The 25232-nt window shown below is 65.3% G+C and overlaps 2 protein-coding genes across 3 annotated transcripts; one reads left to right on the top strand and one right to left on the bottom strand.

The window, feature by feature from the left end:
* Nucleotides 1-663: 663 nt before the first annotated feature.
* On the bottom strand, nt 664-6996 carry DQX1 (DEAQ-box RNA dependent ATPase 1). 2 transcript variants are annotated; one of them, XM_042893841.1, is made up of 12 exons: nt 6956-6996; nt 6175-6466; nt 4347-4540; nt 3781-4156; nt 3256-3495; nt 2957-3056; nt 2693-2851; nt 2355-2546; nt 2139-2264; nt 1764-1954; nt 1488-1678; nt 664-1230 (listed from the first exon to the last, which is right to left on the bottom strand). In XM_042893841.1, exons 2-12 carry the CDS (start codon nt 6454-6456, stop codon nt 1050-1052), a joined length of 2232 nt encoding a protein of 743 aa, XP_042749775.1. In that variant the 5' UTR covers nt 6457-6466; nt 6956-6996; the 3' UTR covers nt 664-1049. The 2 variants fall into 2 exon arrangements, with proteins under 2 accessions (XP_042749775.1, XP_042749774.1); XM_042893840.1 differs by lacking the exon at nt 6956-6996 and having other exon boundaries at nt 6175-6607.
* A 1502-nt stretch (nt 6997-8498) lies between these two features.
* On the top strand, nt 8499-24899 carry LOC122193117 (dedicator of cytokinesis protein 2-like; the record flags this gene model as incomplete). The annotated part of the gene is made up of 23 exons (XM_042893842.1): nt 8499-8705; nt 9986-10069; nt 10167-10207; nt 10357-10412; nt 10481-10577; nt 10655-10803; nt 11091-11226; nt 11335-11489; nt 11601-11682; nt 12571-12706; nt 13487-13562; nt 14002-14081; nt 14327-14452; nt 14657-14781; nt 15401-15499; nt 15610-15682; nt 16387-16490; nt 18587-18776; nt 21543-21640; nt 21810-21899; nt 22046-22146; nt 22266-22400; nt 24788-24899. Coding segments are annotated over exons 1-23 (2388 nt in total), but the record flags the coding sequence as incomplete, so codon positions are not given.
* Between the last annotated feature and the right edge of the window lie 333 nt (nt 24900-25232).

Raw genomic sequence — 25232 nt, 5'->3', positions numbered from 1 at the left:
TCTGCTCAGCCTTCGAGGTGCTGTGATGGAAGATGAAATCCCTTGGCCCCTTCCTGGGAACAGCAGAGCCCCACGCGTGGGCTAGAGGCAGGCAGGGGGGCAGACCTGCCCACTGCTGGGCACTCAGCCTTTGCTTGCCAGCCCTTTCGCTCTGTCCTGTGAAGTGATGCAGGATTGGGACCAGCTGGGGGGCTGGAGAACCCTCAGGGGCAGGAAGGGGGACCTTGAGGACAGGGAAGGAGTGCAGCAGCTCCCCCCAGAGCATCGCCCCATCCTTCCCGAGGGGGAGCAGGGAGCTGGAATAGGGAGCCGGCTGCCCGCCTCCCCCACCCACCGCAGCTTCCCCTTCACTTCTGTAGAAGAAGAACTGCGGAGGGGGAACATCTGATGCAAATGCCAGGGCTGCCCCTCACCGTGACCGGGACGGCAGCACGGTACCCAGAATTGGAGGCATGAGGTGAGCAAGGGCACCATGCATCACGCTTCCAAGCACAGGGCAGGATGAGTGCTGGGCTCACAGAACGGCCCTCGGGGGCTCACAGCAGTCGTGGTGGGATCCATGGTGGGCAGCCATCCTGGTGGGACGGCAGGGTGCTGGGGAGGGGGAACGAAGCCCACCCTGCCCCAAGCCCTTTGCAGGCAAACGCTACACGAAGCCAGGAGTAAAGGTCACAAAACTTTATACAGGAAAAATTCACAAGCGGCTCCATCGCTCCTGAGGAGCCGCCCCTGCATTTGGGGAGCGAGGCAGGCAGGGTCTGCCATCTCAGCCCTGCAGCCCACGGCCCCATCCAGCCTGGCCTTGACCCCCCCCAGGGTCGGGACACCCACAACGCTCCGGGCCGCCAATTCCAGCACCTCGCCCCCCTCTCAGGGAGAAGCGCGCAGCTTCGTCCCCGGGGAAATCAGCAGGGGCCGCTCCCGCAGGCGATGGCAGGGCAGCCCCCGGGCAGGGCTCGGCCCTCGGAGCAGCGCAGCGTCTCCCGGTCACCCCGCCGTCCCGGCCCAACCCGGGCAGCCCCGCGGCGGGGGGCTCCGGCGCCTCCCGTTCATTGCAGAGCGCAGACGTCCCGGTTCTCATCCTCCCCCCCGGCCGCCTCCTCCAGCGGCTCGGCCGCCTCAGGGACGTCCTCTGCCGCCACCACCTTCTCCCGCAGCTCCGTGAGCAGATCCCGGCTCTCGCTGGGCGGCAGGTTGCTCAGGTAGTACTGGGGCGCCAGCTCCACCAGCCTGCGGGTACAAGGGACGGGGGATCAGGGAGGGGGGCCGGCCCCCGGGGTGGGAGCCGGGGGCCAGACGCCACAGGGGCAACGCCGGGAGCAGCCTCCACAGATGGGAACCCCACAGATGGAAACCCCACAGATAGGAACCCCTCGTGAACGGGAACGGCCCCCCACCCCCCCCCCCCCCCCCCCCAGGCCAGGCGTCGTCCCGGGGCTCTGCCGCAGTGCTGGAGCTGCACGCGGGCGCAGCCCCCAAATCCTCACATTTGGGGCTGGATCTCCGATGCCACGCGGAGGCAGTTGTCCTGCGAGATGGTGAACTCGTGGTAGAGGACCCAGGGGGGCAGGCGCTGGGGGGGCTGTCGCAGCAGGTAGCAGCAGGAGGAGGGCAGGTGGGCCACGTGTTTGTGCGTCAGCATCACGTAGTTGCCGGAGCCATCGATGTCCCGGGCCACCTGGGGAGCGAGAGCGAGGCGGGCGGCGCTGCCGGGCCGTGCCGCTCTCCCCACGCGGCCGGGCCCCTCGCAGCCCCCCGCCCACCTTGAGGAAGTAGCCTGAGATGAGCGCCCTCTGGATGTTGAGCACGTTGGCGTCGGTGCCGAAGGCTGGCGGTGAGACGGGGAGCTCGATGCGCCGCATCACCTCCAGCAGCTCCGCCCGCACGACGCCCGCCAGGCGCAGCGCCTCGCTGCTCAGCGCGTGTTTGCGGCACCAGCCCTCATCCATGTCGTCTGCGGGGAGAGAAGGGTCGGCAATGAGGGATGGGGAGTGCTGAGAGCCCCGTGCTGGGGCTGGGACCCCTCAGAGCCAGGCCGAGGCTCCGGGGTGCTGTGCTGAGCACAGGAGAAGCAAAGGAGCTGTGGGATGCGCGCGGGGTTTTGCCCGGCCCCAGTCGCGCCCCTGCCCGGCACTCACGCTGCTGGAAGGCATTGAAGATGTTGATGAGGGTGAAGTGGTCTCCATCCGGGTGCAGCAGGGCCCGTCGTCGTGCGGTCACAGCCTCCTCGAGGCGCGTGGAAGGAGTCACAAAGCAGGGGGGAGCTGGGGACGCACAGACAGGTCCCCACACGGGCTGGATGCCGGGGGCTGCATCGCTCCCCTGGGCAGCAGCAGAGCGGCACCCACCCCCACCTGTGAGCATGGCAGCCAGGCTGACCATCTCGTCCACGCAGTCGAACTCGCAGGAGGCGATGAGCGCTTTGGCCAGCTGAGGGTCCAGGGGAAACTCTGACATGATGATCCCCACCTCTGACAGGTTCCCGTCATCATCCAGGGCAGCCAGGTAGTCCAGGTCCTCCAGCGCTTGCATCAGCGACTCGGGGGCTGGGGCGGGAGGTCAGACGGCTGGCAGCGCCACCGAGGGCAGGAGCCCCGCTGCTGTGGGCGCTTCCACCCTATCTGGAGGGAGCGTGGACCGCAGCTGGCCCCGGCTCTCCTCCCAGCCCCGCCGCACTCTGTCTCAGCCCCACCTGGCCTGTCAAGGAAGTCGCACTGGCCCATGTCAGCGATGTCCAGGCGCTTCAGCAGCAGCACGAGGCGGCTGAGGCTCGTCTCGCTGACGTGGGGCGCGGGGCTGGGAGGCAGGCGCTGCTCATAGAAGGCCTCCGAGTACAGACGCAGGCAGGTGCCTGCAGGAGAGGGGCTGTGAGCAGGGGCAGGGCGGCACATCGCCCTGCTGGAGGCACGCGCCAGCACCTGTTGCTCCCTGTGTGCCCTGGGGGGGGGGGGCTCACCTTGGGGGCTGCCAGCAGCTCGCTGCATGCGTGACTCTGCCTGGCTCCTGCTGATGGGCCGCAGCACCTGGGACTCTGCACGGATCCGGGGGTTGTAGACCTGCAGGGTGAGCCCACGAGAAGGGACCACAGGTCAGCCCCTGCCTGCGCCAAAGCTCCCCCATCTCTGATGGTGCAGAGCGGGGTCTGGGCTGTGTCCCAGGCAGGCAATAGGATGAGCAGATGATCTCGAGCCCAGACCCTCTTCCCACGCTCTCAGCTTGCCTCAGGGCAGAGCCAAGCTCCCCATCCCCACTCACACTGCGCAGCTCCAGCCCCGTGTCGATGACAAAGCCCACAGATCCCAGAGAGAAGGACGAGTCCCCGAGCCAGTGGGTGACGACGACCCGCCGCTCCCAGCCACCCTCCTCCGGTGCCTCATACACCTTCTGTGCCGCACGGCCCACGCCGGGGTGCAGGGGCAGCACCAGCAGCGGGCCCAGCCCCGGGTTCAGCGCCACGGCTTCGGTCTGGATGGCCCTGCAGCACTCAGTGATCTCCTGCAGGAAGGACGGGGCTGTGAGTGATGTCACAGCAGTGCGCAGAGGGTCTCCACAGAACCTAAACAGGGCCATGCCCACCTGGATGCCCTGAGGAAAGACCTTGGGCTCTACCGTGCCCACAGCTGAGCTGCCCCAGCCCAGGGGACACCGCAAGCTCCCATCTCAGTCAGGGCTTCCCAAGAACTACAGACAGGGAGCCCCTCCAGCCCTCCTGCCCCCAGCCCCACGCCGGTGGCACCGGGAGGCCCCGAAAGCCCAAGGCAAGGGGTGGTGCAGCCCCACCTGCTCGCTGGCCAGGAAGAGGAGGACGTGGCCGGGCTCCTGGCGCCGGTGGATGTCCAGCACAGCCTGGCAGGCTGCCGCGACGCGGCCGTGGGTTGGGACATCCCTGTAGAGCAGCTGTGGGGGCGGCCCGGCTCCAGGCACCCTCACCACGGGGGGATCCCCGCAGAAGGCGCGCAGCCGCTCCTCCATGGCCGGGGAGGTCACCACCACCACCTTCAGCTCCGGGCGTTGGTGCAGGACGTCCTTCAGCAGCCCCAGCAGCACATCTGTGGGCACCGTGCGCTCCTGGGCCTCGTCCAGCACCACCACCCCGTACTGCCGCAGCAGGGGGTCCGACGTCATCTCCCGCAGCAGCATCTCGTCCGAGCAGAACCTGCGCGGCCCGGGCCCGTCAGGGGGTGGCCGTGCCTGCAGACGTCCCCAGGGGAGCGAGCCTCTCCCACCCAGCACTCGCCCTGCCCGGCTGCCTTAATGAGGCCACGGGGGATTAAACGATTACGCCACGGCCGGGGAGCCGAGCGGGATTAGAACGGCACGGCGGCACGGGGCCCCCATCCCCGCACCTCAGGACGGTCTCCGCGGTGCAGCAGTCCTCGTGGGAGACGCAGTAGCCAACCTCGTGGCCCAGGTTCAGGTCCATCTCGTCGGCCACGCGCAGCGACAGGCTGAGGGCGGCCAGGCTGTGGGGCTGGGTGCAGGCCACCAGGCCGTGTGCAAACTGCAGGGACAGGGCGTAATCGGCGCACCACTGCGGGACCTGCGAGGGGACGGCGCTGGTCGGCGGCCTGGGCGCTCCACAGCCATCAGCCAGGGCTCTGCACAAAGCAGGGGCACCCGGCACCTCTCACAGCCGCTCCTGCCCTGGTGATGCTGCACCCCAACCCACCGCGGCCTTTGCAGGGAGCTGCGAGGCCTCACCACCCTCTGCCCAGAGCTTTCTGCCCTGATCCTCGCATTAAAGACACGGGACAACCACCCTCTCCACCTCTACCTCGTCGCTTCTTACTCCCACTCGAGTCTTGGCTGCTCACCTCCTTCCTAGCAGGGAAATCATTCCTCCCCTCATCACTCCCCATTGCCTGTTTCCACATGTTTCCAGTCCTGCTATGCTCAGTTTGTGACTGGAGAGCACGTGCCCCAGTCCACGTTAGATGGGGCTCCTCCGAACCAGCCCCTTACTCCCCTGCTGTAGCCAGACACGCCTGCCATTTAACTGCAACACAGCAGGCTCCTTGCCCACATCCTGCAGCATGCAGTACCTGCAGGCGGGTGCCCTCGAGCGGCAGGGATCTGCCCCCAAAGCCACTTGCAGAGACCCACACACAGCCCTGCAGGGGCCGCAGCCCCCAGCCCTGTGCCTGGCTGTGCCCCCTCGCATCACCGCTGTGCACAGCTCAATGCCCCCTCCTCATAAGGACCGGCACAGAGCACAGTCAGCCACAGAAACAGCAAAGGGACGCAGCCTGAGCATCAGCTCTTCCCCCTTTGGGCAGCACACCAATCTGCAGTGTGCTGCACACCAAGGGATGGGATCAGACGCTCCGCATCTCCCCATCTGCTGGAGGTGTGGTGGTTCCAGGACCCACATGGTGCCTGCACCCGAGGGCAGCCCAGCCCCAGGGCTACCAAGCACTGGGTGAGGCCCCTAAAGGGGGCTCCTCGCTGGCTGTGCCTCACGCTGAACCTCAGCTGAGCGCTGCAGCACGGCTGCACCCAGTGGCTCAGAGCCCTGCAGCCAACGCCCTGATAAACCCAGCGACCGGCAGCTGCTGAGCTTTGATCCAAACGGCAGCCGGCCCTGTGGAGGCTCATGGTTACCCCTGCAGCTTCCAGGCGATACCTTCACAGGTCAAAGTCTGCGTGATGACATCCTCAGGTGTTGTGTCAGAGGAGCACAGATGGGACGCGCTACCCCTGCTCCATGGGGAGGCCCGGTCCTGGCACCGTGTGCCAGCTATCGCCCAGACTGACCATCCCTGACTATCGCACCAAGCCAGCAAGAGTCCCAGCCCTCTCCCAACACACGGGTGGCAGTGCCTCCCCAGCTCATGCAGAGGCACTGCCTGAAGCCAGCACTCCTGCCCTGGCACATCCAGCACTGCACTCAGTGCTGTTTGCCCGCCGCAGTGGGGCTGGCAATGCCACCCAGGGGGCCATCCGCTGCATCAAGGCCAAAGCAGAGCCCAGGGCTGCAGGACGTTCATGCAGCAACAGGATCAGTGTGTGGGAAGGCTGCTGCCCTGGCACGGGACGCGGCGTCTCCTGACAGCAGCACCACAGTTGCTCCGTGTAAGAAGGACGGCGCTGCTGAGGGAGCACTGCAGCACAGCACAGCACAGCACAGCCCTGTGCCCATCTCAGCAGCAGCACGGCCCCAGCCTTCCCGCTCACCTGTGTACTCTTTCCTGTGCCGGGTGGCCCAGACACCAACACAATGCCGCTGCTGCCCTCCAGGTGCTCCATGAAGCTGTACTTGGTGGTCCAGACTGGCAGCTCCCGCCGCTGCCGCAGCAGCTCGTAGTAACGTGAGGAGAAGGGCAGGCCATCGTACGGATTCACCTCCAGGTCCCCGTCGCAGCCCAGGGCTGGGTCCTCATCCTCCTCCTCATCCTCCAGCACTGAACCGGAGCCGTTCTGCCGTGGCGGGGAACTCGAGGCCCCGCCGGTGGCCATGGCGCTTCCACTACAAGGGGCAGGTGGGAGGTGGCACAGGGACACCCTGATGCCTGCAGGGTGTGGGGACATGGGGGACAGCCTGGGGCTGAGCCACCCTCAATGGGATGTGAGGGGGTGGGAGGGCCCAGGACAGGGACCGGCATGGACTGGGTACGGGGACAGATGGGGCCGGGCTGGGACAGAGGGGGGCAGGGGCGCATGGGGATGGGGGCACACAGGATGGGGGCACATGGGATTGGGGGCACACAGGGATGGGGGCACATGGGATTGGGGTACATGGGATTGGGGCGCGGGATGGGGGCACGCGGGGGCGGAAGGCTGTGGAGCTCAGGCCGGGCCAAGCGACCCGGAGCGCAGCGCACGAATGAGGCCGGGCACAGCCGGGGGTCACCGGACCGCACCGGAGGGGGACGTGGGCAGCGGGTCGGCCCGAAGGAAAGGGGGCACCGCGGGTCCGTTCGGTTCCGGTTCCGGTTCCGGCCCGGCCGCCGCTCACCTGCGCGCGCCGCCGCCACCTCGGCCCTGCCTGGAGCAGGCGTCAGGTGACCGCGGCGTCGTCACGTGGCCTTCGGCAGCCGCCAATCAGCGCCGCCCCTGCCGCCCGGCGGCGCGCGGTCCGTTACTAAGGGCGGCGTCTGCGTGGCAACGGGCGGCTCTGGGGCGGGCGGCCAGCACGGAGCGCGGCGAGAGCCCGGCGCGTCCCGTCCGGCACCGCTCCGGTGCAGCGTCCCGAGCCCGGCGCCCAGACCGGAGCCCTCGGTTCCCGGCTCGGGGCCGCCAGGTGGGGCTGCGGGGCGGCCCGTCCCCTCCGAGCGGCGGCCGTGGGAACGGCTTGGCCCGGCCGTGCTCGTTTGTGGCGCGGTTCGCCCGCGAGCCGTTCGATTGCGATTAAAGGCCAAAGGTGTTCAGAGCCGCTTTCATTCCGCTCGGCCGCGCCGTACGAACGCGCCGGGTGTTTCGTGCCGAATCTGCGGATGCGTTTCGTGCCGCAGCGGACGGGGCGGGGCGAGAGCGGGGCTCCGAGCGGCCGGGATGGCGGGAACGGGGGCTGCGGGGCTGCGGGGCTGCGGGGAGCCCGGCGTCGGTCTGCCGGGCGCTGCCGGCCTGGGCGGCGCCGCCTGCTGGGTGGGAAACCCTGGGTGCGGCCGGAGGGCAGCGCGGAGCCGCGGGGTGCTGGCAGGCAGGGACGGGGCGGTGAGCGATTGTCCTGCGCTGCGCTGCTCCGCGCTGCTCTTGTCCGTCCGTCTGCAGCACTGCATCCAGGTCTGGGCCCTTCGGTACAGGAAGGACAGGAGGGGGTCCAGAGGAGCCACAGAGATGATCGGGGCTGCAGCACCTCCCTGTAAAGCCAGGCTGAGGGAGCTGGGCTCGTTCAGCACGGAGAAGAGAAGCTGCGGGCTGAGCTCAGTGCAGCCTGCAGTGCCTGAAGGGAGCCTGCAACCAGGAGGGGAGGCAGCTCTGTGCAAGGGGAGATGGCAGCAGGACGAGGGGAAACGGCTGGGAGCTGAGGGAGGGCAGCTTGGGGTTGGGTGTCAGGGGAAGTTGTGTGCTGTGAGAGCGGGGAGGGGCTGGAACAGCTGCAGAGAGGCTGTGATGCCCCGTCCATCCCTGGAGGTGTTGGAGGTTGGATGGGGCCCTGGGCAGCCTGGGCTGCTGTGCAATGGGGAGGTTGATGGCCCTGCATTGATGGGGGTTGGAGCTTCGTGATCCCTGCTGTCCCTTCCAACCCGGGCCGTTCCGTCATTCTGTGAGCTCCCCGAGCCGGGCAGGCGGGCACCGAGAGCGGAAGGCAGGCGGCGGTGCTGAGCTGTTGCTCCCCCGGCCGCTGGGTGCTGCAGGAGAGCAGCGCCGGGCTCGGTCCTGGGCGCTGCGCTGAGGTTCGGGGGCGGGTTGGCCGCAGCCGGGGGCGCGGACGGCCCCGTGCTGCTCGCTGTGCCCCGGGCTCCGGCCCGCCGTCCCCGCTCCGGGCACCGCGGCGTCGCTGGGGTTGGGAGGCTCCGAGTCCTGGCGTAGGCGGCGCGGGAGCCGTTGTCCGGTGTCCGGTGGGTGCCGGGCTGCGGTTGGGCCCCGAGGCGCCCGGCGGGGTGTTGAGGAAGCAGAGGTTTGCACAAGCCGGTGGGGTGCACGTGACCCGGGGAGCGAGGCGGGAGGAACCGGCAGCGCCCCGTGCAGCGCCTCGGGTCCCCGTGCTGCACGGCTGGCCATGGCCCCCTGGCTGCCCACCAAGGAGGAGAAGTATGGCGTGGGTGAGTGGGGCCTCGGTGGCTGAGCAGGGAGCCGGGGCTGCGGGGTGAGCAGCGCTGGGGCGGGGCGGAGGCGATGCTCGGTAGTGAGAGTTGGGGGCCGGGTCCCCACGGCGCTGCCGCTGGTTTTGGAAGGTCAGGGGCTGCGGGATGAAGTGTGGAGTGGACGGGGGCTGCAGGGCCGGTGGTGGGATGGGTTGGGAGTCGTGGAGCCGGGGGCCGAGCGGCAGGGCAGCGTTGAGGCTGCGCCTTTCCGAGGCTCCGTGCAGGATCTGTCCTCCTCTCTGTGCTGGGCTCAGCCTGGATGTTGAACCATGCTCGGCTCCAGGGCTCTTCAGCTCGTTAGTGACCGGTGCCATGGACTGTGCTCATTTCTGATCTGCCTGTGGGGAGGTGCCTGTGCAGCCCAGAGTCAGCCCTGCCATTTGCCCCTGGGCCGACTTGGGGCTCTGCTCCCAGTCCCTGCTCCTGGTCCCTGCGGCGGCTGTGGCAGAGCCCTGGCAGCCTCAATCCCTGCCCTGGCCCCACTCAGCCTCCCTGCAGCACCATGAGGAACTTCTCTTTACGCCACTCCCGCCCTCCCTGCTCTGTGCCTCTTCCCCTTTCTGGAGGGGCCGTTTCCCAAGCCCCTGCCCTGTGCTGCAGGGGGGGTCTGCCAAGGACCCTCTGGGCTGTCCTGTGGGAGGCCTGGGCCCGGCAGGGGGGCGAACAGAACTGGGGCCAGGGGCTGTGCAGGATCCTCGTGCAGAGAGCAGGAAGGGTCTGTGGGAAGCTGAGGGCCTTGGAGCTGCGAGGAGCCAGCACGGCCATGGGGCTCCAGCTGGGGGTCCCGGATGAGCCACGCAGGTCTGTGAGCGCTGCAGTCCCTGGGATGCAGGCTGGAGGGCTGAGTGAATGATGTGAATGAGGTGTGAGCAGGGTCGCAGCAGGGAGCCACCAGCTGCAGGCACATCTGTAGGGACGGTCCCCTGCGCAGGGTGCCGCCCGTCCTGCGGTCAGGGCTGCCCCCTCCCGGAGCCGCAGAGGAGCCGTTGCTGTGCAGAAATAGCAGCAGGAGAACCGCGGCCGCTGCTGCAGCAGGAAGCACCCCGTGCTGCTGCTCGCCCTGCGCAGGGCTGGGACTCTGTGCCGCGACCCCCAAAGCTCAGGGCTGAGCGATGCCCGGAGAGGTGGCTGTACCCCTATGTGGGGGTCGAGTGAGAGGGACATGGCTGCAGGGCCTCCGCTGGGCGGGGGCAGGACGAGGAGCCCCTGCTCACAGCTCCTGGCCCCTGTCTCTGCAGCCGTGTGGAACTTCCCCAGTGCCAACGAGCATCACCTCCCACTGGAGATTGGGGAGACGGTGCACATCCTGCAGGCGTCCGAGGGTAAGGGGTCCCGGCTGGGCTAGGGCTGAGCTGCACTCGGCCGGGGGTTGCCTGGCCCCAAGCCTGGCTCACGGTGAGCTCCTCCCTTCTCTCGCAGGCTGGTACCGCGGGTACTCGCTCAGGAACAGGGCTGCTCGGGTAGGTGAGGGGCACGGGGGGGCTCAGCCAGCCCCGGCTGTGTGGGTACCCGCTGGGGACACCGAGGGGACGGGGACCCTTGCGGGGCGCTCACTCCTCGGGAAGCCCCCGGCCCGTACCTACCGACACCGCTGATTGCTGCTCCCCAGGGCATCTTCCCGGCCTCACTGATCCGCCTGAAGGGCGCGGTGGTGGAGCGCAGGGGGTAGGTATGGGGCGGAGGGGCAGCCGCGTGCCGGCAGCGGGCGCTGCAGGGCTCTGTGCGCTCCCCAGGGCGGAGGAGAGCGTGGTGCCCACCGAGATGCCCATGGTGCAGGAGATCACCACCACGCTGCGGGAGTGGGCCGCCATCTGGAAGCAGCTCTATGTGGTGAGGAGAGGTGGGGGTGGGGGAGCACGGGACGAGGTTGGGGCTGGGGGTGACCCTGCGCACGGCGCTGCCCACAGACGGGGCAGGAGGAGCGGTACTGCAGGGTGAAGCAGATGATGTACGAGCTGATGGAGCAGCGCTCGCAGCTGCTCTCGGGTACGCTGCCCAAGGACGAGCTTCTGCAGCTCAAGAAGGAGGTGACCAGCAAGATCGACTACGGCAACAAGTGAGAGGGGAATGGGGCTGTCCTCATGTCCCCGCTGAGCTGGGGTGGCGGGGACAATGCTGTGCAACCCACCTCGCCAAGAGCTATTGCTGAGGGCCCTGGGTTGGGGCAGAACGCATCCCTGGTGCTACTGCTGTTCCCGCCCCGCTGCTCTGCTGCTGGCTGTGATCTCCAGGACTGTCCTGCCCCGTGCCGTGCTCACGGCCCCCGCCTGCAGGTCCCGGAGGGACACACAGCCCCACATACAGCCCAGCCGGGCTCTGGGTCCCATCTCACCCCCTCTGCAGGATCCTGGCGCTGGACCTGGTGGTGCGGGACGAGGATGAGAACATCCTGGACCCCGACAGGACCAGCATCATCAGCCTGTTCCAGGCACACAGGAGGGCAGCACAGACCGTCACGCAGCGCATCCAGGAGGAGACGGTGAGGGTGGCACAGATCCCAACGTGCCACGTGCCCACGGCGCTGCACACAGCCCGTGCCCCACAGCCCTGAGCTGCGTGTGGGGCTGAGCAGCCTCGTGCCCCGCAGAGCTCGCAGCAGAGCCAGCCGGGCTGCAGCGCACGCCTGGCGGCTTCGCCCTCGCACAGCCTCTACCTCTGCGTGCGCAACTTCGTCTGCAATATCGGCGAGGAGGCGCAGCTTTTCATGGCTCTGTACGACCCGGCAGAGCAGCGCATGATCAGGTGCGGTGCTCCCCCCGCCCGGTGGGGCCGGGCTCCCGTCCCTCTGTGCCCTCCGTGTCCGTGCGGGGCGCCCCGGCCCCTCTGCGGGCTGCTCACACCGTTCCCTCCCAGCGAGAGCTACGTGATCCACTGGGCCAGTACGGGCGTCCCGCGGGACATCGAGCTGCTCAACAACCTCCGGGCCATCTTCACGGTGAGCCCCTGCCCTCGCCCACCCGCTCTGGGTCTGTGCCTGGGGGATGGCGCACATCCTCTCCACCTTGCTGCGTTGCAACACCCCCTCGATGCGGCGCTTGGGATGCACTGGGGCGCTGTGCGTGCAGGGATCCCCAAGCCTGTCACGGTCCGCATCCCCCCCATGCATCCCACTCCCAGTTCTGCCCCTCTGCACGCTCTCTCCCGTCCCCCTGCGCCCCACTCCATGCCCTCCCCCGGCCCCGTGCCCACCCTCACCCCGCAGTCAGGCTCGTCCCGGTTTCGGTTGCCTGCAGTGAGCCGGGCGAGGAGCAGCTCCTGCTGACTGCGCAGGTTTCTGCTGCTCGAGCGAAGCTGCGCTGACCCTCAGGACGGCCCGAGCCATCGATATGCAAATGAGCCGGGAAATCAATGTAAATGAGCAGCATCAGCACTTCCAGCCGCGCGGTCCAACTCCCCCAGCACTCGCTTCCCTCCGATCCCTGCCTGCGGCTGGCGCTGCGTCCCTGAGCCGCGTTCCCGTGCCGCAGCCCCGCAGGAGCAGAGCCCATGGGATCTGGCCTGGCCGCGGTGCCTGGGGTTGGGGTGGACGGCTGCTCCCCAGGCCCAGCAACGCGTCAGATCTGTCCCACCTCGAGGTGCTGTCCGTGCCATGGGGACTCCCTGAGGCCATCGTCTCCATCAGCCCACGCTGTGTTGTGCATACAATCCACGGAGCAGCTTTGTGCCCTCTGTGGGGCACAGCAGCAATCCCTGGCCCGAAAAGCAGAGCTCTGCAGCAGCTCTGCACCCCATGAACCGCACCCCCAGTTATCCTCGCAGCTCGCCGTGCCCTCCTGGCAGCAGAGCATCCTCACTCAATTCTCACACCCTGCTGTGCTCCCAGGACCTGGGCAGCAAGGACCTGAAGCGGGAGAGGCTTTTCCTGGTGTGTCAGATCATCCGGGTGGGCCGCATGGACCTGCGTGAGACCCTCAGCCGCAAGCTCAGCACCGGGCTGCGGCGGCCCTTCGGCATCTCGGGTGAGGGGGGCTCAGGGTGGACCCTGACACCACACCAACCCCACGGGCAGCTCCCAGACCCTCACCGCTCTGCCCTGTTCCCTCCGTGCTCACTTTTCCCCATCGCCATCACTGCAGTGGCTGGGTCACGCAGGTGGTGCCAGCAGAGCCCCCCCAGAGCAGGGAGCCCCATGGAGAGGGGAGTGCAGGAGCTCCCCGCACCCCACCCTGCCCTGACAAATGCTGCTGCTCTGGGTATTGATCCTCTTTGGATGGGCTTGGTAGGAAATTATCGATTTTAATGGGCCAATTAGCGTGCACTAGGATCTTGGCTACGAAGCAATTACCAGGTGAATTATTAACATACCGGCGGCTAATTGCGCTCTGAGCCGAGCGTGTCTCTGGGGAGGGAGCAGATGGATGGTCCTGGTGCAGCGGTGCAGCTCCCTGTCCCTGCTGCCTGCGGCTGCCACAGGGCTGGGGGTGCCACCAGTGTGACCACACAGACCCCATGGCAGCCCTCCCTGACACGGCATTGGGTGCAACCCCAACAGAACTGCGGGCACAGCATGAGTCCCTGCCCAGAGCCCCGTGTGTCTCGGTGCCACCCAGCACCAGGGGGCAGAGGGGTCCTTGTGGGACACGGTGACATCCCTGGGAGCAAGATCCGTGCTGGGATACAGGGCAGGGTTGTGGCTGCAGAAGGGGCAAAGCAGTCCCTGGGTGCATGCAGGAGGGTTTGGCACAGGGGTCTGTGGTACCGGGGTTGCATCCATGGCTGCTGTGTCTGTACCACTGCAGTGATGGACATCACCGACATCACCAAGGGGAAGTGTGAGAGTGATGAGGACAAACAGCACTTCATCCCTGTGCACCTGTGAGTCCTGGGGCTGAGGGCAGGCAGCGCTCTGGTGGCTGGGCTGGCGTGGGGACAGTGGTGGCACAGGGACAGCAGGAGTGCCAGAAACAGAGAGCAGATACTGCTGGGAACTTGGGCTTTGCAAAGAGATTGCGCTTCCCTGGAGCACTGTGTAATCAGGATCAGGAGCTCTGTGGGGTTAGGAGAAAGGGCACTGGTATGGCCTGTGGGATACTGAGGGATACGGACCTTCCTGGAGCCCCACTGCAGGCTCCACTTTGTGGGTGTGAGAGTGCTGTGGTTCACCCCAAACCAGCCCAGGTGCTCTCCTGCACCTCCCTATGGGGGGCCTTTGCAGCAGGCGGGTGGGGAGCCATGGGGTCCGGCTTGTTTTGCTGTTGTGGTGGAGAGCAGCGGTGCTGTGTGAGCCCTCCCAGCTCCTTCTGCTGTCTGGCAGGGCGACCGCCGAAAACGACTTCCTTCACAACATGATCAGGAAAGCAGTGGAGGGGAAGGACATCAACCACAAAGGACAAGGTAGCAGCCCCCCCCCCCCCAACCCAGTAAACCTGCAGCAGCCACAGGTCGTGATCACACTCCTGCATGGAGCAGGGCTGTGCTTGGAGCTGTCCTGGCAGTTGGGATCAGCCCTTTGGGGGCAGGGGGGGATCACTCACCCCAGCACACCTCAGGGCTGTGCCCCGTGGGAGCAGCTCTGGCTGCAGCTCGGGCCGAACTGGCACCAGCCATGGGGCTGACAGCCCTCACTCTGCTCCCCACAGGGTTCTGGTTGTCTCTGAAGATGCTGTGGGGAGACCTGAACCAGGTGCGCAAGGACCACCCGCACCTCGTGGACCGCAGCACGGTGGTGGCACGCAAGCTGGGCTTCCCGGAGGTCATCATGCCAGGCAAGCAGGGAGCAGCAGCGTCCTGCTCCATCCTGCAGCGCATCACTGGCTCAGGAGATGGGCGCAGCAGCAGCGCTGTGCAGGGGGAGGGGAGGGCAGTGAGCCCGGCGCGCTGTTGGTGCCGACCCCGAGGCAAAGCAGGGCAGGGGGGGCTGGCGGTGCTGGCTGCAGCGGGACCCGGCTCACTGAGTGCACTGCTTCTAGGGGACGTCCGGAATGACATCTACCTGACGTTGGTGCAGGGAGAGTTTGACAAGGGGAACAAGAAGACGCAGAAGAACGTGGAGGTGACGGTGTGCGTCTGCGACGAGTCGGGCAGCGTGGTGCAGGTATGGTGAGCAGCGACTGCCCCACGCTTTCTGAGCAGGGGCAGGGCAGCAGCTCTGTGCCTGGAGTGGCCCTGGTGGCAAAGCGGTGCTCCTGAGGTTGTCCTTCAGGATAAAGCCTTGTGAAGGTGGTGGGAAGGGGCAGACCCAGCCTCTCCCACCTCCGTGCGCCCGCTGCCTCGTCCCTTTTGCAGGGTGTTTGCTTTCATTGCAAACTGTTCTTATCTGGCCCGTGGGAACAGGTTGTTAATTAGCGAGGCGCCCGCTGGGCTCCTGCAGAGATGCAGTCCCCATCTCTTTCTGCCTGTGATAACGAATTTCCTATGGGGAGGTGGAATTCCAACCCTGAGCGCTACTGGAGGCGTGTTGTCCCTTCGCACCGCCTCCTGGAGGCTGCGGCAGCGCCGCTGTGGGGCTGTGGCAGATGGGGACGGGGCAGCGTTTGGCTGGGAAGGGATGCTCCAAAGCAGGTCCCCGCACTGCCTGGGCTGCGTGGGAGCAAGGCGGCTGTGGGGGTTCTGGACCCCTCTGGTGCTGTCTGTACTGGGCTGTGCCTTTGCGTCCTTTGCTCTGTAAGTCATGTAAGGCTTGCTGGGAGCTGAGCACGAACATCTCTCTGCAGAATGTGATTTACCACGGGGCAGGGGACAAGCCGGCCAGCGAGTACCGCTCTGTGGTGTACTACCAGCAGCGGCACCAGCGCTGGATGGAGACAGTGAAGGTCTGTGCTGGTCGCACCAAAGCCCCGGCCCCTCACCAAGCAGGGGGTCAGGACTGGCCGAGGGACTCCAGCCCTTCCCTGCTGCGCTCACGTGGGTTCTTCTCCCTCAGATTGCAGTTCCCATTGAGGACGTCCACAAGACCCACCTGCGGTTCACCTTCAGGCACCGCTCCTCCAGTGACAGTAAGCGTTGCTCTGCGCGCTGCTCTGCTCCTGGTGCCGCCGGGCTGTGGTGAAAGGGCTCTGGCCGTGTGTGGGGTTCAGAGGCAGGAGCCACACAAGCAGCTCTTGCCCTGTTCTGCTGTGGGGACGCACCAGGGCTGCTGTGAGACCTGGAGGAAGCGAGCTGCTGTCCCTGGTTTGCTCTGTCCCAGCTGCCGTGCAGAGATACAAACCTCAGGATGACTCCACCTCTGCACAGCAGCTCCTGGGCTCTGTGCTGGCACTACCTGGGCCTCGTGGCCGTGGGCTGCAGGGAGCAGAGGGGCTGCTGTCAGCTGCTTTGCAGAGCTGAGAATCAGAGGCCATGAGATGGTGCGGCTCTGTGCACCTTCCTGTGGGCTAATGTAGGAGTGGGAGCAACCCACAGCTGCAGAGCTGGGCACGAGAGCGGCCTGGCATGTCCCAGCTGCAGGGAGGGTGCCCGGGGCGGTTGGCTGACTCTATCTGCACCGAACCCATAGGCATGCAGTCCCCACCTCCCCTCTACTCCTCTGTTCTTGGTGTTCTCTCCCTCCCTGTCTCATACCATTGCTGCAGCTGCGTGCATCAGTGCATCTCGTGGTGCTCCGGTGGAAGGCAGCGATGGCCTCAGCACAGCAGCCCTGCACGGCTGCACCCACCCTGTGCTGCCTCCACCTCCATCTCTGTGCCCTTTTCTCTCCCAGCTAAAGACAAAAGCGAGAAGATTTTCTCCATGGCCTTTGTGAAGCTGATGCGCCCTGATGGCACCACGCTACGTGATGGGGAGCACGACCTCATCCTGTACAAGGTAGGGCAGAGCGGCCCAGGACTGCGCCCACAGCCACGTGTGCAGGGTCCCCATGTCCTCCTGTCCTCGTGGGCCCCACCACGGCTCTCTGCACACATCATCTCTAACCCCGCTGTGCGCATCAGCGGTGCCAAGTTTTGTTTAGGAAAAGGAACTTGAATGTGTCAGCCCCAGCAGGGAGCGTCCTCACAGAGGGATTTGCTGCGTTTTACCTGATTTCACCGGGGTTTGTCGGCTTAAAACCGCCGGGTCTGTTTTTCTTCTGAGAGCACAGAGGAAATGTGAGGAGGGGAGGCTCGCTGTTGGTCAGGAGAGGCGCGGTTGGCTGATGCTTGCAGCCGGTGCTCTCCTGTGCTGCGATGAGCTGAATCTGCCACGGCCATGGGGAGCAGTGGGGCTGCACCCCGGGCTCCTGCCCTATGCACCCCCAGACCGTTGCAGGAGGTGATTCAGCCCCCCAGCATTTAGCTGAAGTTTTCTGTGGTCTCACCGCTATCCCTGGAGGTCACCGCCACCTCTCTGGGCAGAACCAATTCCCCACACAGGTCCCTGTGGGTTGGGAACGCTCAGCTGCCATTGCTGTGCAGCCTCATCCAGCCTTCCCCATTGCTGTCTGCACCACAGAGGGTTCCTCCTCTCCGTGCTCACATCCCTGTCCTTTCCCATTCGCCGTCCTGGGGCCTCAGCGCTCCTCCCGTGGAGCGGCGCCCCAGCAGCAGCCACCAGACACTGCTGCCACTGCTGCTCTCCTGCCCACGTCTGCACATCACTGCCCCTACTTGTCCTCCCACCCATCCCCTGTGGCCCAGCCCCCCCCAGCCGTGTGCTGCCTGCCCGGAGCTCCGGCCCAGCGCTGCCCTTCTCTCTGCTCACTCATTTTGCTGATTCCTGACCTCCCACCAGCGCTGTGCTTTTCTTCCCCAGAAGAAAAAATGCATTTGAGATCTGTTGTCTCCTCCTTCCTCTGCACGCTATTTGGGTAGAGCACCCGAATTCGTTCGGCGCTGCTGCAGGCGCGCTCTCCTGGGCCCTGCGCTGTGTCCCCACGCACAGCAGCCCCTCCTGCCTCCAGGGCGGCGTGGAGCAGACAAAGCCTCGCACATCTCCCTGCTGTGCGCACTTTCTGCTTTTCAAAGAGTTGCTGCTGCCCTCGCTGACCCCGCTGCTGTCCGCAGCCTCTGAGCAGCGTTGCTGTGCTCTGTGCTGCCCTCCCTGTCCTGCAGCTTTCTGCTCCTCCCAGCAAACAGCGGGTCGGGCTCCGGGAGGCAGAAGATTTCATCTTTGTTTGCCGGAGGAGCGTGAACTCCATCCTCACAGCTCCTCAGACCTCTTCGTCTGTGCTGGAGGGAGATGTGTGCGTTTGAGCCCACCACCCCTCGGGCTGTGCTGCCCTTGGCCTGCAGCTGGGCGCAGGGTTTACACACCGAGGGGAAAAGCAAACCAACACTTCTGCAATCTTTGACCTTCAGAAGAAGAGAAGTTTGCTGGGCAGGGTGGCAACCAGGGTACCAGGGTAAAGACAAATGTTCGCTGCTGAGCTCAGAGCTCTGGGCACCAGCGGTCCGTGGGACTCCGTTGTCCCCCTGGGCTGGTGGCACTGCTGGGCCGTGTCCTTGAGGTGGGTAATGGTGACAGCAGTGGTTCCTCAGCCTGTCCCACCTGTGCAGGACCCTGCTGTGTGCCCACCGTCATGGTGCAACTTGTGCATGCAACTCTTCCGTTGCTCACTGCTGCTCCAGCCCTGCAGCCCTCACTGCTGCCCTCTCCCTGATCTGCTGACATCTCCCCCTGCTCTCCTACCCGCGTTTTGCCCCCCATCTGCACCAGCTGGAACACAGCCTCCTCTCCCTGCACGCAGGTCCCTGTGCAGCTCTATGAGAAGCGAGCTGCTCTGTGCATGTTAAGCTCAGAGGAGCCCTCAGAGCGCTGATTCCGGGTTGCAGTGATGCCTCAGAGCCAGGAGCTGCTGACCTCTGGCTCCCTGCCCTGGGATACACGCTCACCTGCAGCTCTGCTTGTTCCCTTGACCCGCAGCCACCCCACACCCACCACGCTCCCCAGCTGCGTGCATGTCTGTGAGCCGTGCTGTGTTGCAGGGGGACAGCAGGAAGCTGGAGGACGCTGGCTCGTACCTGGGGCTGCCCTCCACCAGGGGCCCCTCGGAGCCCTGGATCCTCTCTGGGTCCTCGTTCCGCGTGGCTGGGAGCGTGGCAGGCCTGGCCGTGTCAGCCCGGGACAGCTTCCAGATCTCAACGCTCGTCTGCTCCACAAAGCTGACCCAGAACGGTGAGTGCTGGATGCAGAGCAGTGCTGGCTGTGCTGCTGGCAGTGGGCACCAATGAACGATGAGCATAGCCGAGTTCTGTAGTGCTGGAAAAGAAGAAACCTCTTTAAGAGCAAATTCTATAGGAATGGCAGCAGGGAGCACCCCAGGCCGTTGCACCAGGTGTGGAGCAGGCGGTGCTTTGTTCCCTGAGCTCTGATGGGTCGGTGGTGCCAGGGGATGGGGCGGTACGTGGCTGCGCCCCACAGCCCAGCTGTGTGTCCCTATGCTGAGCACGTTGTCCCCGTGCACTGACTCTGCCAGTCCTGGACACCCCCATCTGTCCCTTCCCACCTGTGCCCCACACCAGTGCTGTCCTGGGGAGGGGGTCTGTCTGGCTCTGCTGCCTGTGCTGACTGTGTGTCCTCAGGGGCAGGGAGCAGGACCAGGCCTGCTCTCCTTCCCAAAGAGATGGAATAAATACAGCTTGCACGCCCCTATCCGCAGGGGCTGGTTAGGAAGGGGGCTGCTGTTATCCCCTTGTTACGAGGCAGCAGAGCTGCAGAGTGATTTACAGCCAGGACAGGGGGAGTGCTGGAGCCCTGGGGGTGGCTGGGCTGCGTGCAGCAGGAAGCTCACTGCTGTCACCAGCGGCTGTGGGTTTGCTGCGGAGCCAAGAGCGCGGGGAAAGCAGAAGTGCTGAGTGCTGACGTCCTGCTCTGACATCACCAGTGCTCCCAAGGGAAATGGCAGTCCCCGAGCTGCTGTGGTGTCCCGGGCTCCCAAGGCCATGAGGCTGCTGTCCCCCACATGGGCAGCGCACACGGTGGCCGCATCTCGCCCTGTGGCTGCCATCCCTGCCACGTGGCACCGCTCGCTGCTGCTCTGTGTGCGCTGAAGGCTCAGGGCTGCCACTCAGCATTGCTCTCTTTGTTTTTATCAAGGCTGTCTTTTGGCTTAGCGCTCTCCTGAGCCCTCCTGGGTTAGCAGTGGGTTGTTTTTCCAAGGCAGGGCGGTGTGAGCAGAGAGCTGCAGGCTGCAGGTAGCTGCACGCACTGTGCTGAGCCCAGCCCTGCCGGCAGCCGCAGGCAGCGAGCAGCTTCTTGGCCTGCACCAAGCCCTGCAGATGGTAATTAATCTGCTCACACCCCTGAGGGAGCCGAGCTGCTGCCTTCAGTTTAGGAGCTGGAAGGAGCTGCTGAGTGCTGCTGCTGAATGCTGTGCTGAAATCATGATGGGAATTGGGACGCCGTGTTTTGAAGTGCGATCTGTTGCTGTGTAGTTGGAGCTTTCAGCCCCGAGGTCCTTTGCTCGGTGCACTGAAGTCAGGCCCTCTGAGCACAGACACGTCAGCGTTTAGAGAGGATTTCTGATTCGTACAAAATGGTTTGGGACGCAGCAGCACAGATCAGTGCGGGCAGCCGTGACTGAGGGCTGGCATGGATGCAAACGGCTCCACGTGTGCATGTGAAGCAAACAGAGCCCAGCTGGCAGCGCTGGGTGCCCGCCCTGACAGCTCAGAGCCAGCTGTGCCCTCAGCAGGGCTCACCTCGGGGGCTGTGCAGTGTGTGTGCAGCTGAGGAGCAGGCAGGGCTGTGCTCTGTGCCCCGTGATGGTGTCACTGCTCTGCGCCGGGTCACTGCAGGTGTCAGCAGCAGGAGCGGCCGCCCGTCCCTCCCCAGGGGACACAGGCACACAGACGTGGGTTAAAGCAGACATGGCAGCAGCTGGGCTCTGCGTGCACTCGGTCCATACGGAGGAGCTGCACCGCTGCTTTGCTCCCACACCGCAGTGCCTCCTGTGCAGGGCCGGTGGCTGGGAGCGCTCAGCTGTGCGTGTGCTGCACGCAGTGACACAGCTGGGACATCGCAGCGGGGCTCCCAGTGCTCGGGGTGCTCAGCACAGCACACAGTGACTCAGTGCTGCTGCGCCGATTGGCTTTGGGACCGGTGTGGCTCAGTGCAAGTGGGGTTTGGGGCTGCCGCAGTTCAGCTCATTCTCTTCCTGCAGCGCAAGTGCAGCCCCTGTAGCGCTCAGCCTTCAGTCAGTGGAGTGTGATGTTTCCGTGGGAGTGAAAGCAGGAGGTTTCTGTGCTGAGCAGCCCCTGCACTCAGAGCTGCACGCTGCACATGTGGCAGCTGCAGCCGTGCTTCGCCACTGCAGCGCACAGAGCTGCAACGGTGCTGCTGGCCCTGTGGGCTGCGTGGTGTTGGATTGGTGCTTTGCATACCTGCACCAGGGCTGAGGGCTTGCATGTAATGTGCCCACAGCCCCACTGCGGGTCTGGACCCCTCCCCCCTCATAGAGAGGAGCGGGAGGCAGCCACACACTTCCCCTTTTGCTCTGGGTTCTTGTGCAGAAGTTGGGTGCAGGCTGCAAGTTCTGGAAGGGCTGTGGGGCCCCCAGCCATCCTGTGTCTGAGCCTGGGGGGGGGCAAGGTGCCCCAAAGGGGTGCTGGCAAAGGCGGCCCAGCTGCAGAGCACAAAAGGGGCAGGGTTAGGGCTGGCACTAGGGTTAGGATTAGGGCTGATGTTTGGATTAGAGTTAGGGCTAGGGGTCGGGGTAGGATGAGCAGGGTGGCTGCCCCCTGTGTCCTTTGGCACAGTGCAGTGTTTGGTGCAGGCACAGCTGGCCCCCCCCCCCCGCAGCTCTCCATGTCATTGGGGTGCACGAGGAGCTGCATCTCACCCCTTGCAGGGCGCTGCCTGGGGCAGGATGGTGCCCGGGGTCCCTGATGTGGAGCCTGGGTGTGCACAAAGCTTGTGCTGATCTTTTCTACCTCCCCACAGTGAACTTGCTGGGGCTGCTGAAGTGGCGGGCCAAGCCCAGCCTGCTGGCGGGGAACCTGCAGAAGCTGATGCATGTGGATGGAGGGGAGGTCATCAAGGTAGGAGAGGGGCTGCTGGCTCACAGTGCAGCTGGCAGGTCCTGGAAATGGGGCGGATGCCTCCGAAGGAGAAAAGCTGTGAAGGGACAGCAGCGGCTCTGTGCTGGAGGTCCCTCCTTCTCACAGTGCCGGCAGTGCTGGAGCTCTCACTGCCGTCTCCTTCCTGCAGTTCCTCCAGGACACGTTGGATGCTTTGTTCTCCATCATGATGGAGAATGCGGACACTGACGTCTACGACACGCTCATCTTTGATGCCCTGGTAAGCAGCATCCGTTTCCCAGCCGAGCTTTCAGCACAGGACCCAACCAAGCAGGGGCGCGCTGCCCACCTCGCGCCCGGGTCCCTCCCCGTGTCTGCGCTGGCGCCTGGCAATGCCCCGTGCTGAGCCACGCGGCCTCTCCGCAGGTGTTCATCGTGGGGTTGGTCGCCGACAGGAAGTTCCAGCACTTCAATGCCGTCCTGGAGGCGTACATCCGCCGGCACTTCAGTGCCACGCTCGCCTACAAGTGCGCGTGGAGCACCGGGGCCGCGGCAGGGACGGGGCGGCAGGAGCCGCAGCGGGGCTCAGCACCGGGCGGTGCGGTGAGGAAGCGCCGCGCTCTCCTGACGCGTCCCCATCCCGCAGGAAGCTGATCGGGGTGCTGACCCAGTACGTGGAGCAGGCGAGCCGCGGGGAGCCCTGCGAGCCCCTCCTGCGCACCTTCAAGGCCCTGGAGTACATCTTCAAGTTCATCGTCCGCTCCCGGCACCTCTTTGCCCAGTAAGTGCCACGTGCGTGGGGACGGCGCTGGGAGGAGCCGGGAGGGTCCCGCGGGGTCTCCGTGCGCTGTGGGTGCACGGCAGGAGCCGGGGAGGCTGAGGGTGGAACCCACGGCTCCGGGTGCTGCCGCGTCCGACTGGCCTCGGCTGCGCGCTGCAGCGCCGCGTCTCCTCCCGCGGAGCTTTCGCCCGTTCTCTGCCACGTGCGGGGCTTCCGCCGCTGGTGCGCGGGTCGGCAGCGCTGTTTGTGCCCGGGGAGGGGGAGGCCGAGAGGCGGTGCTGCGGCAGGACGTGCGCTCACGAAGCCCGCACCCCCCGGTGCTGCGGCCCCGCTCTGCCCTGCGGTGCTCCGTGCGGCTCCCGCCGCGACGGCCTCGGGAAATGACATCTCCTCTCGTGTGCGTAAATCACAGCGTCGTGTAAAGTAGGGCCAGAAGGGACACGCAGAGGTCAGAAGTAAACTCCTGCCCCAGGGCGGCGTTGGCCGCGCTTCCGCCGCTCCTGACAGATGGCTTTTGTCAATGCGCTCTTACAAACCTCCCTGCTGCAGACAGCGATGCTCTCCGGGCAGCCGGCGCATCTCGGGGCCCGGCAGCCCGGCACACAAACCCTGCCATCCGCCCCGGGAGCTGGGGGGCGGCCCTCGGGGTCCTCATTCCGGCATCTCGACCCCTCCGCAAAGCGCGGCTCCGTGCCGGCAGCACGAGGGGCTGTGCGGCCCCGCGCCCTCGCGGTGCTGCTGGGAAGCGCACGGCAAGTGGGGGCGGCAGGGCCGTCCAGGACCCGATGTCCTTTGTACCCCGTGGGCGCTGGGTTCCCTTTCTCACCCCTTGGGTTGCGGTGGGACAGACGGCGCCCCCAGCCTGCTGTGCGTGTGGGGGCGCGGATATCAGTGGCGGAAACTTCTGAGAATGCCACCAAGCGGTTGCCAGGAAGGGCAGCTTGTGTTCCTGTTTCATTCCCGGTATGGGGCGCTGAAAGCTCCGCCGCCCCAGCAGCGGGCAGAGGTGATGTGCTCCGAGCAGAGCAGTGCGGGAGGTGGGGAGCACGGTGCTGAGCTGCTGTGCTGGAGGGGCTGCGGGTGGAGGTGGATGCAGTTGGGGGGGTCTGCAAATCAGAGGTGGCTCTGATGCAGGTGGAGGAACCCCCCCGTTTGCTTTGGGTGGAAGGAGAGGGCAAATCCCCAGCTCGTAAGGCTTCTGGCAAAGCAAATTAATTCTGTGAAGCATTTGCAGACAGCTGCATGAATGAGTTAGCGTTAAAATAAAGACATCCCCAAAGACGTGTAGTTTTTATTCATCTTTCCTTGATCTTTGAGATCTCAGCAGTGGAACAACACGGGCTCTTCAGATCTCCCAAGTTCTTTAAACGGTGCTAAATTCCGTACGCAGCCTGTAATGGGAAGAAATTAGATTGTAATTACAACGAGTTGCTGCGCATTGCTGGGTCTGTTGGGTGACGTCTGCTGCAGCCAGAACCAGGCAGTGGCCCTGCTCTGCTTGGGGGGGGCCGTGGGGGGCACTGCTGCTGCCAGGGCTCCTGGTGAGATGCTCTGAGCCCGTGGCTCAGGGACGGACCCCAGAGCACAGCTGCCTGCCTCCTTCCCTGGCCTCATCTCTGGGTTTGGGCTGAGCTCAGCTCCGAGGTGCAGCTCTGGGCTCCCAGAGGGCGGCAGCTGGGAGCCCCGCAGCCACTGGCTGCGTATGGAGTGGGAGGGGGAGCTTCCTTCAGGTGGCCCCAGCTGTGGTTGCACTGCAGTGCTGACCGGGGGCTGCACACAGCAGTCATGCAGTGGCCGCTGTGTTTAAGATCAACCCAGACGCCTCAGCCAAATCGTCAGCGTTATTTCCCTTGGATGCTCCCTTGGGCTCATTTACCAGCAGGGAAAGATGAATCTGAAAGCAGAACAACCCAACTTTAAAAAGCAAAGCTTTTTTGGCAAAAAGCGGGTTCAGCCAAAAAGCTGGAGAGCAGGAATTGCAATCCGGGTCGCTCTGCTGCTGTGTGGGGTCAGAATGCTGGCTGCAAGTCGTGGAGTCATAGAACCATGGAGGGTTTGGGATGGAAGGGATCTTTGTAGGACCATGGAAAGGTTTCTGTCGGAAAGGACCCTAAAGGCCACCCAGTCCCACTCCCTGCAGTGAGCAGCGACTCCTGCAGCTTCATCAGTGCTCAGATCCCCATCCCCTGACCTTGGGGGTCTGCACGGATGGGGCACCATCACCTCTCTGGGCAACCAGTGCCTCACCAGCCTCGGGTTTCCAGCTGAGGTGGAGAAGGTGGTGGAGTCCATCCCTGGGGCTGTTGAGATGGAGCTGTGGCCCTCGGGGACACGGCTCAGTGTGGGGGGCAGCGGTGGTGGCACAGGGTAACCTTTGGCTGTTGCAGGCTCTACGAGGGGAAGGAGACGGCCGAGTTCCAGCGCTCGCTGCAGCGACTCTTCCAGACCCTGAACCAGCTGATGAAGTCCCCTCTGGAGGGGCCCACGCTGCTCTCCCAGGTATGGCGGGGGACTCCGGCTCTGGTCCAGGTGGTGGGGTGAGGTGGGATGGATGATGGGTGAATGGATGGATGGGTGGAAGGATGGATGGATGGATGGATGGATGGGTGGTGGATGGATGGATGGATGGATGGGTGGATGGATGGATGGATGGATGGATGGATGGATGGGTGGTGGATGGATGGATGGATGGGTGGATGGATGGATGGATGGACGGATGGACGGATGGAAGGATGGGTGGATGGAGGGATGGATGGATGGATGGATGGATGGATGGATGGATGGATGGATGAATGGACGGATGGATGGGTGGATGGATGGATGGATGGATGG

Source organism: Lagopus leucura, unplaced genomic scaffold (assembly GCF_019238085.1).
Source record: "Lagopus leucura isolate 7727_CA_CO unplaced genomic scaffold, USGS_WTPT01 256-2_obj-0_obj, whole genome shotgun sequence".
NCBI classification, from domain to species: domain Eukaryota; kingdom Metazoa; phylum Chordata; class Aves; order Galliformes; family Phasianidae; genus Lagopus; species Lagopus leucura.
The sequence above is the reverse complement of the archived record's forward strand: the minus strand, read 5'-3'. Positions and strand labels throughout refer to the sequence as shown.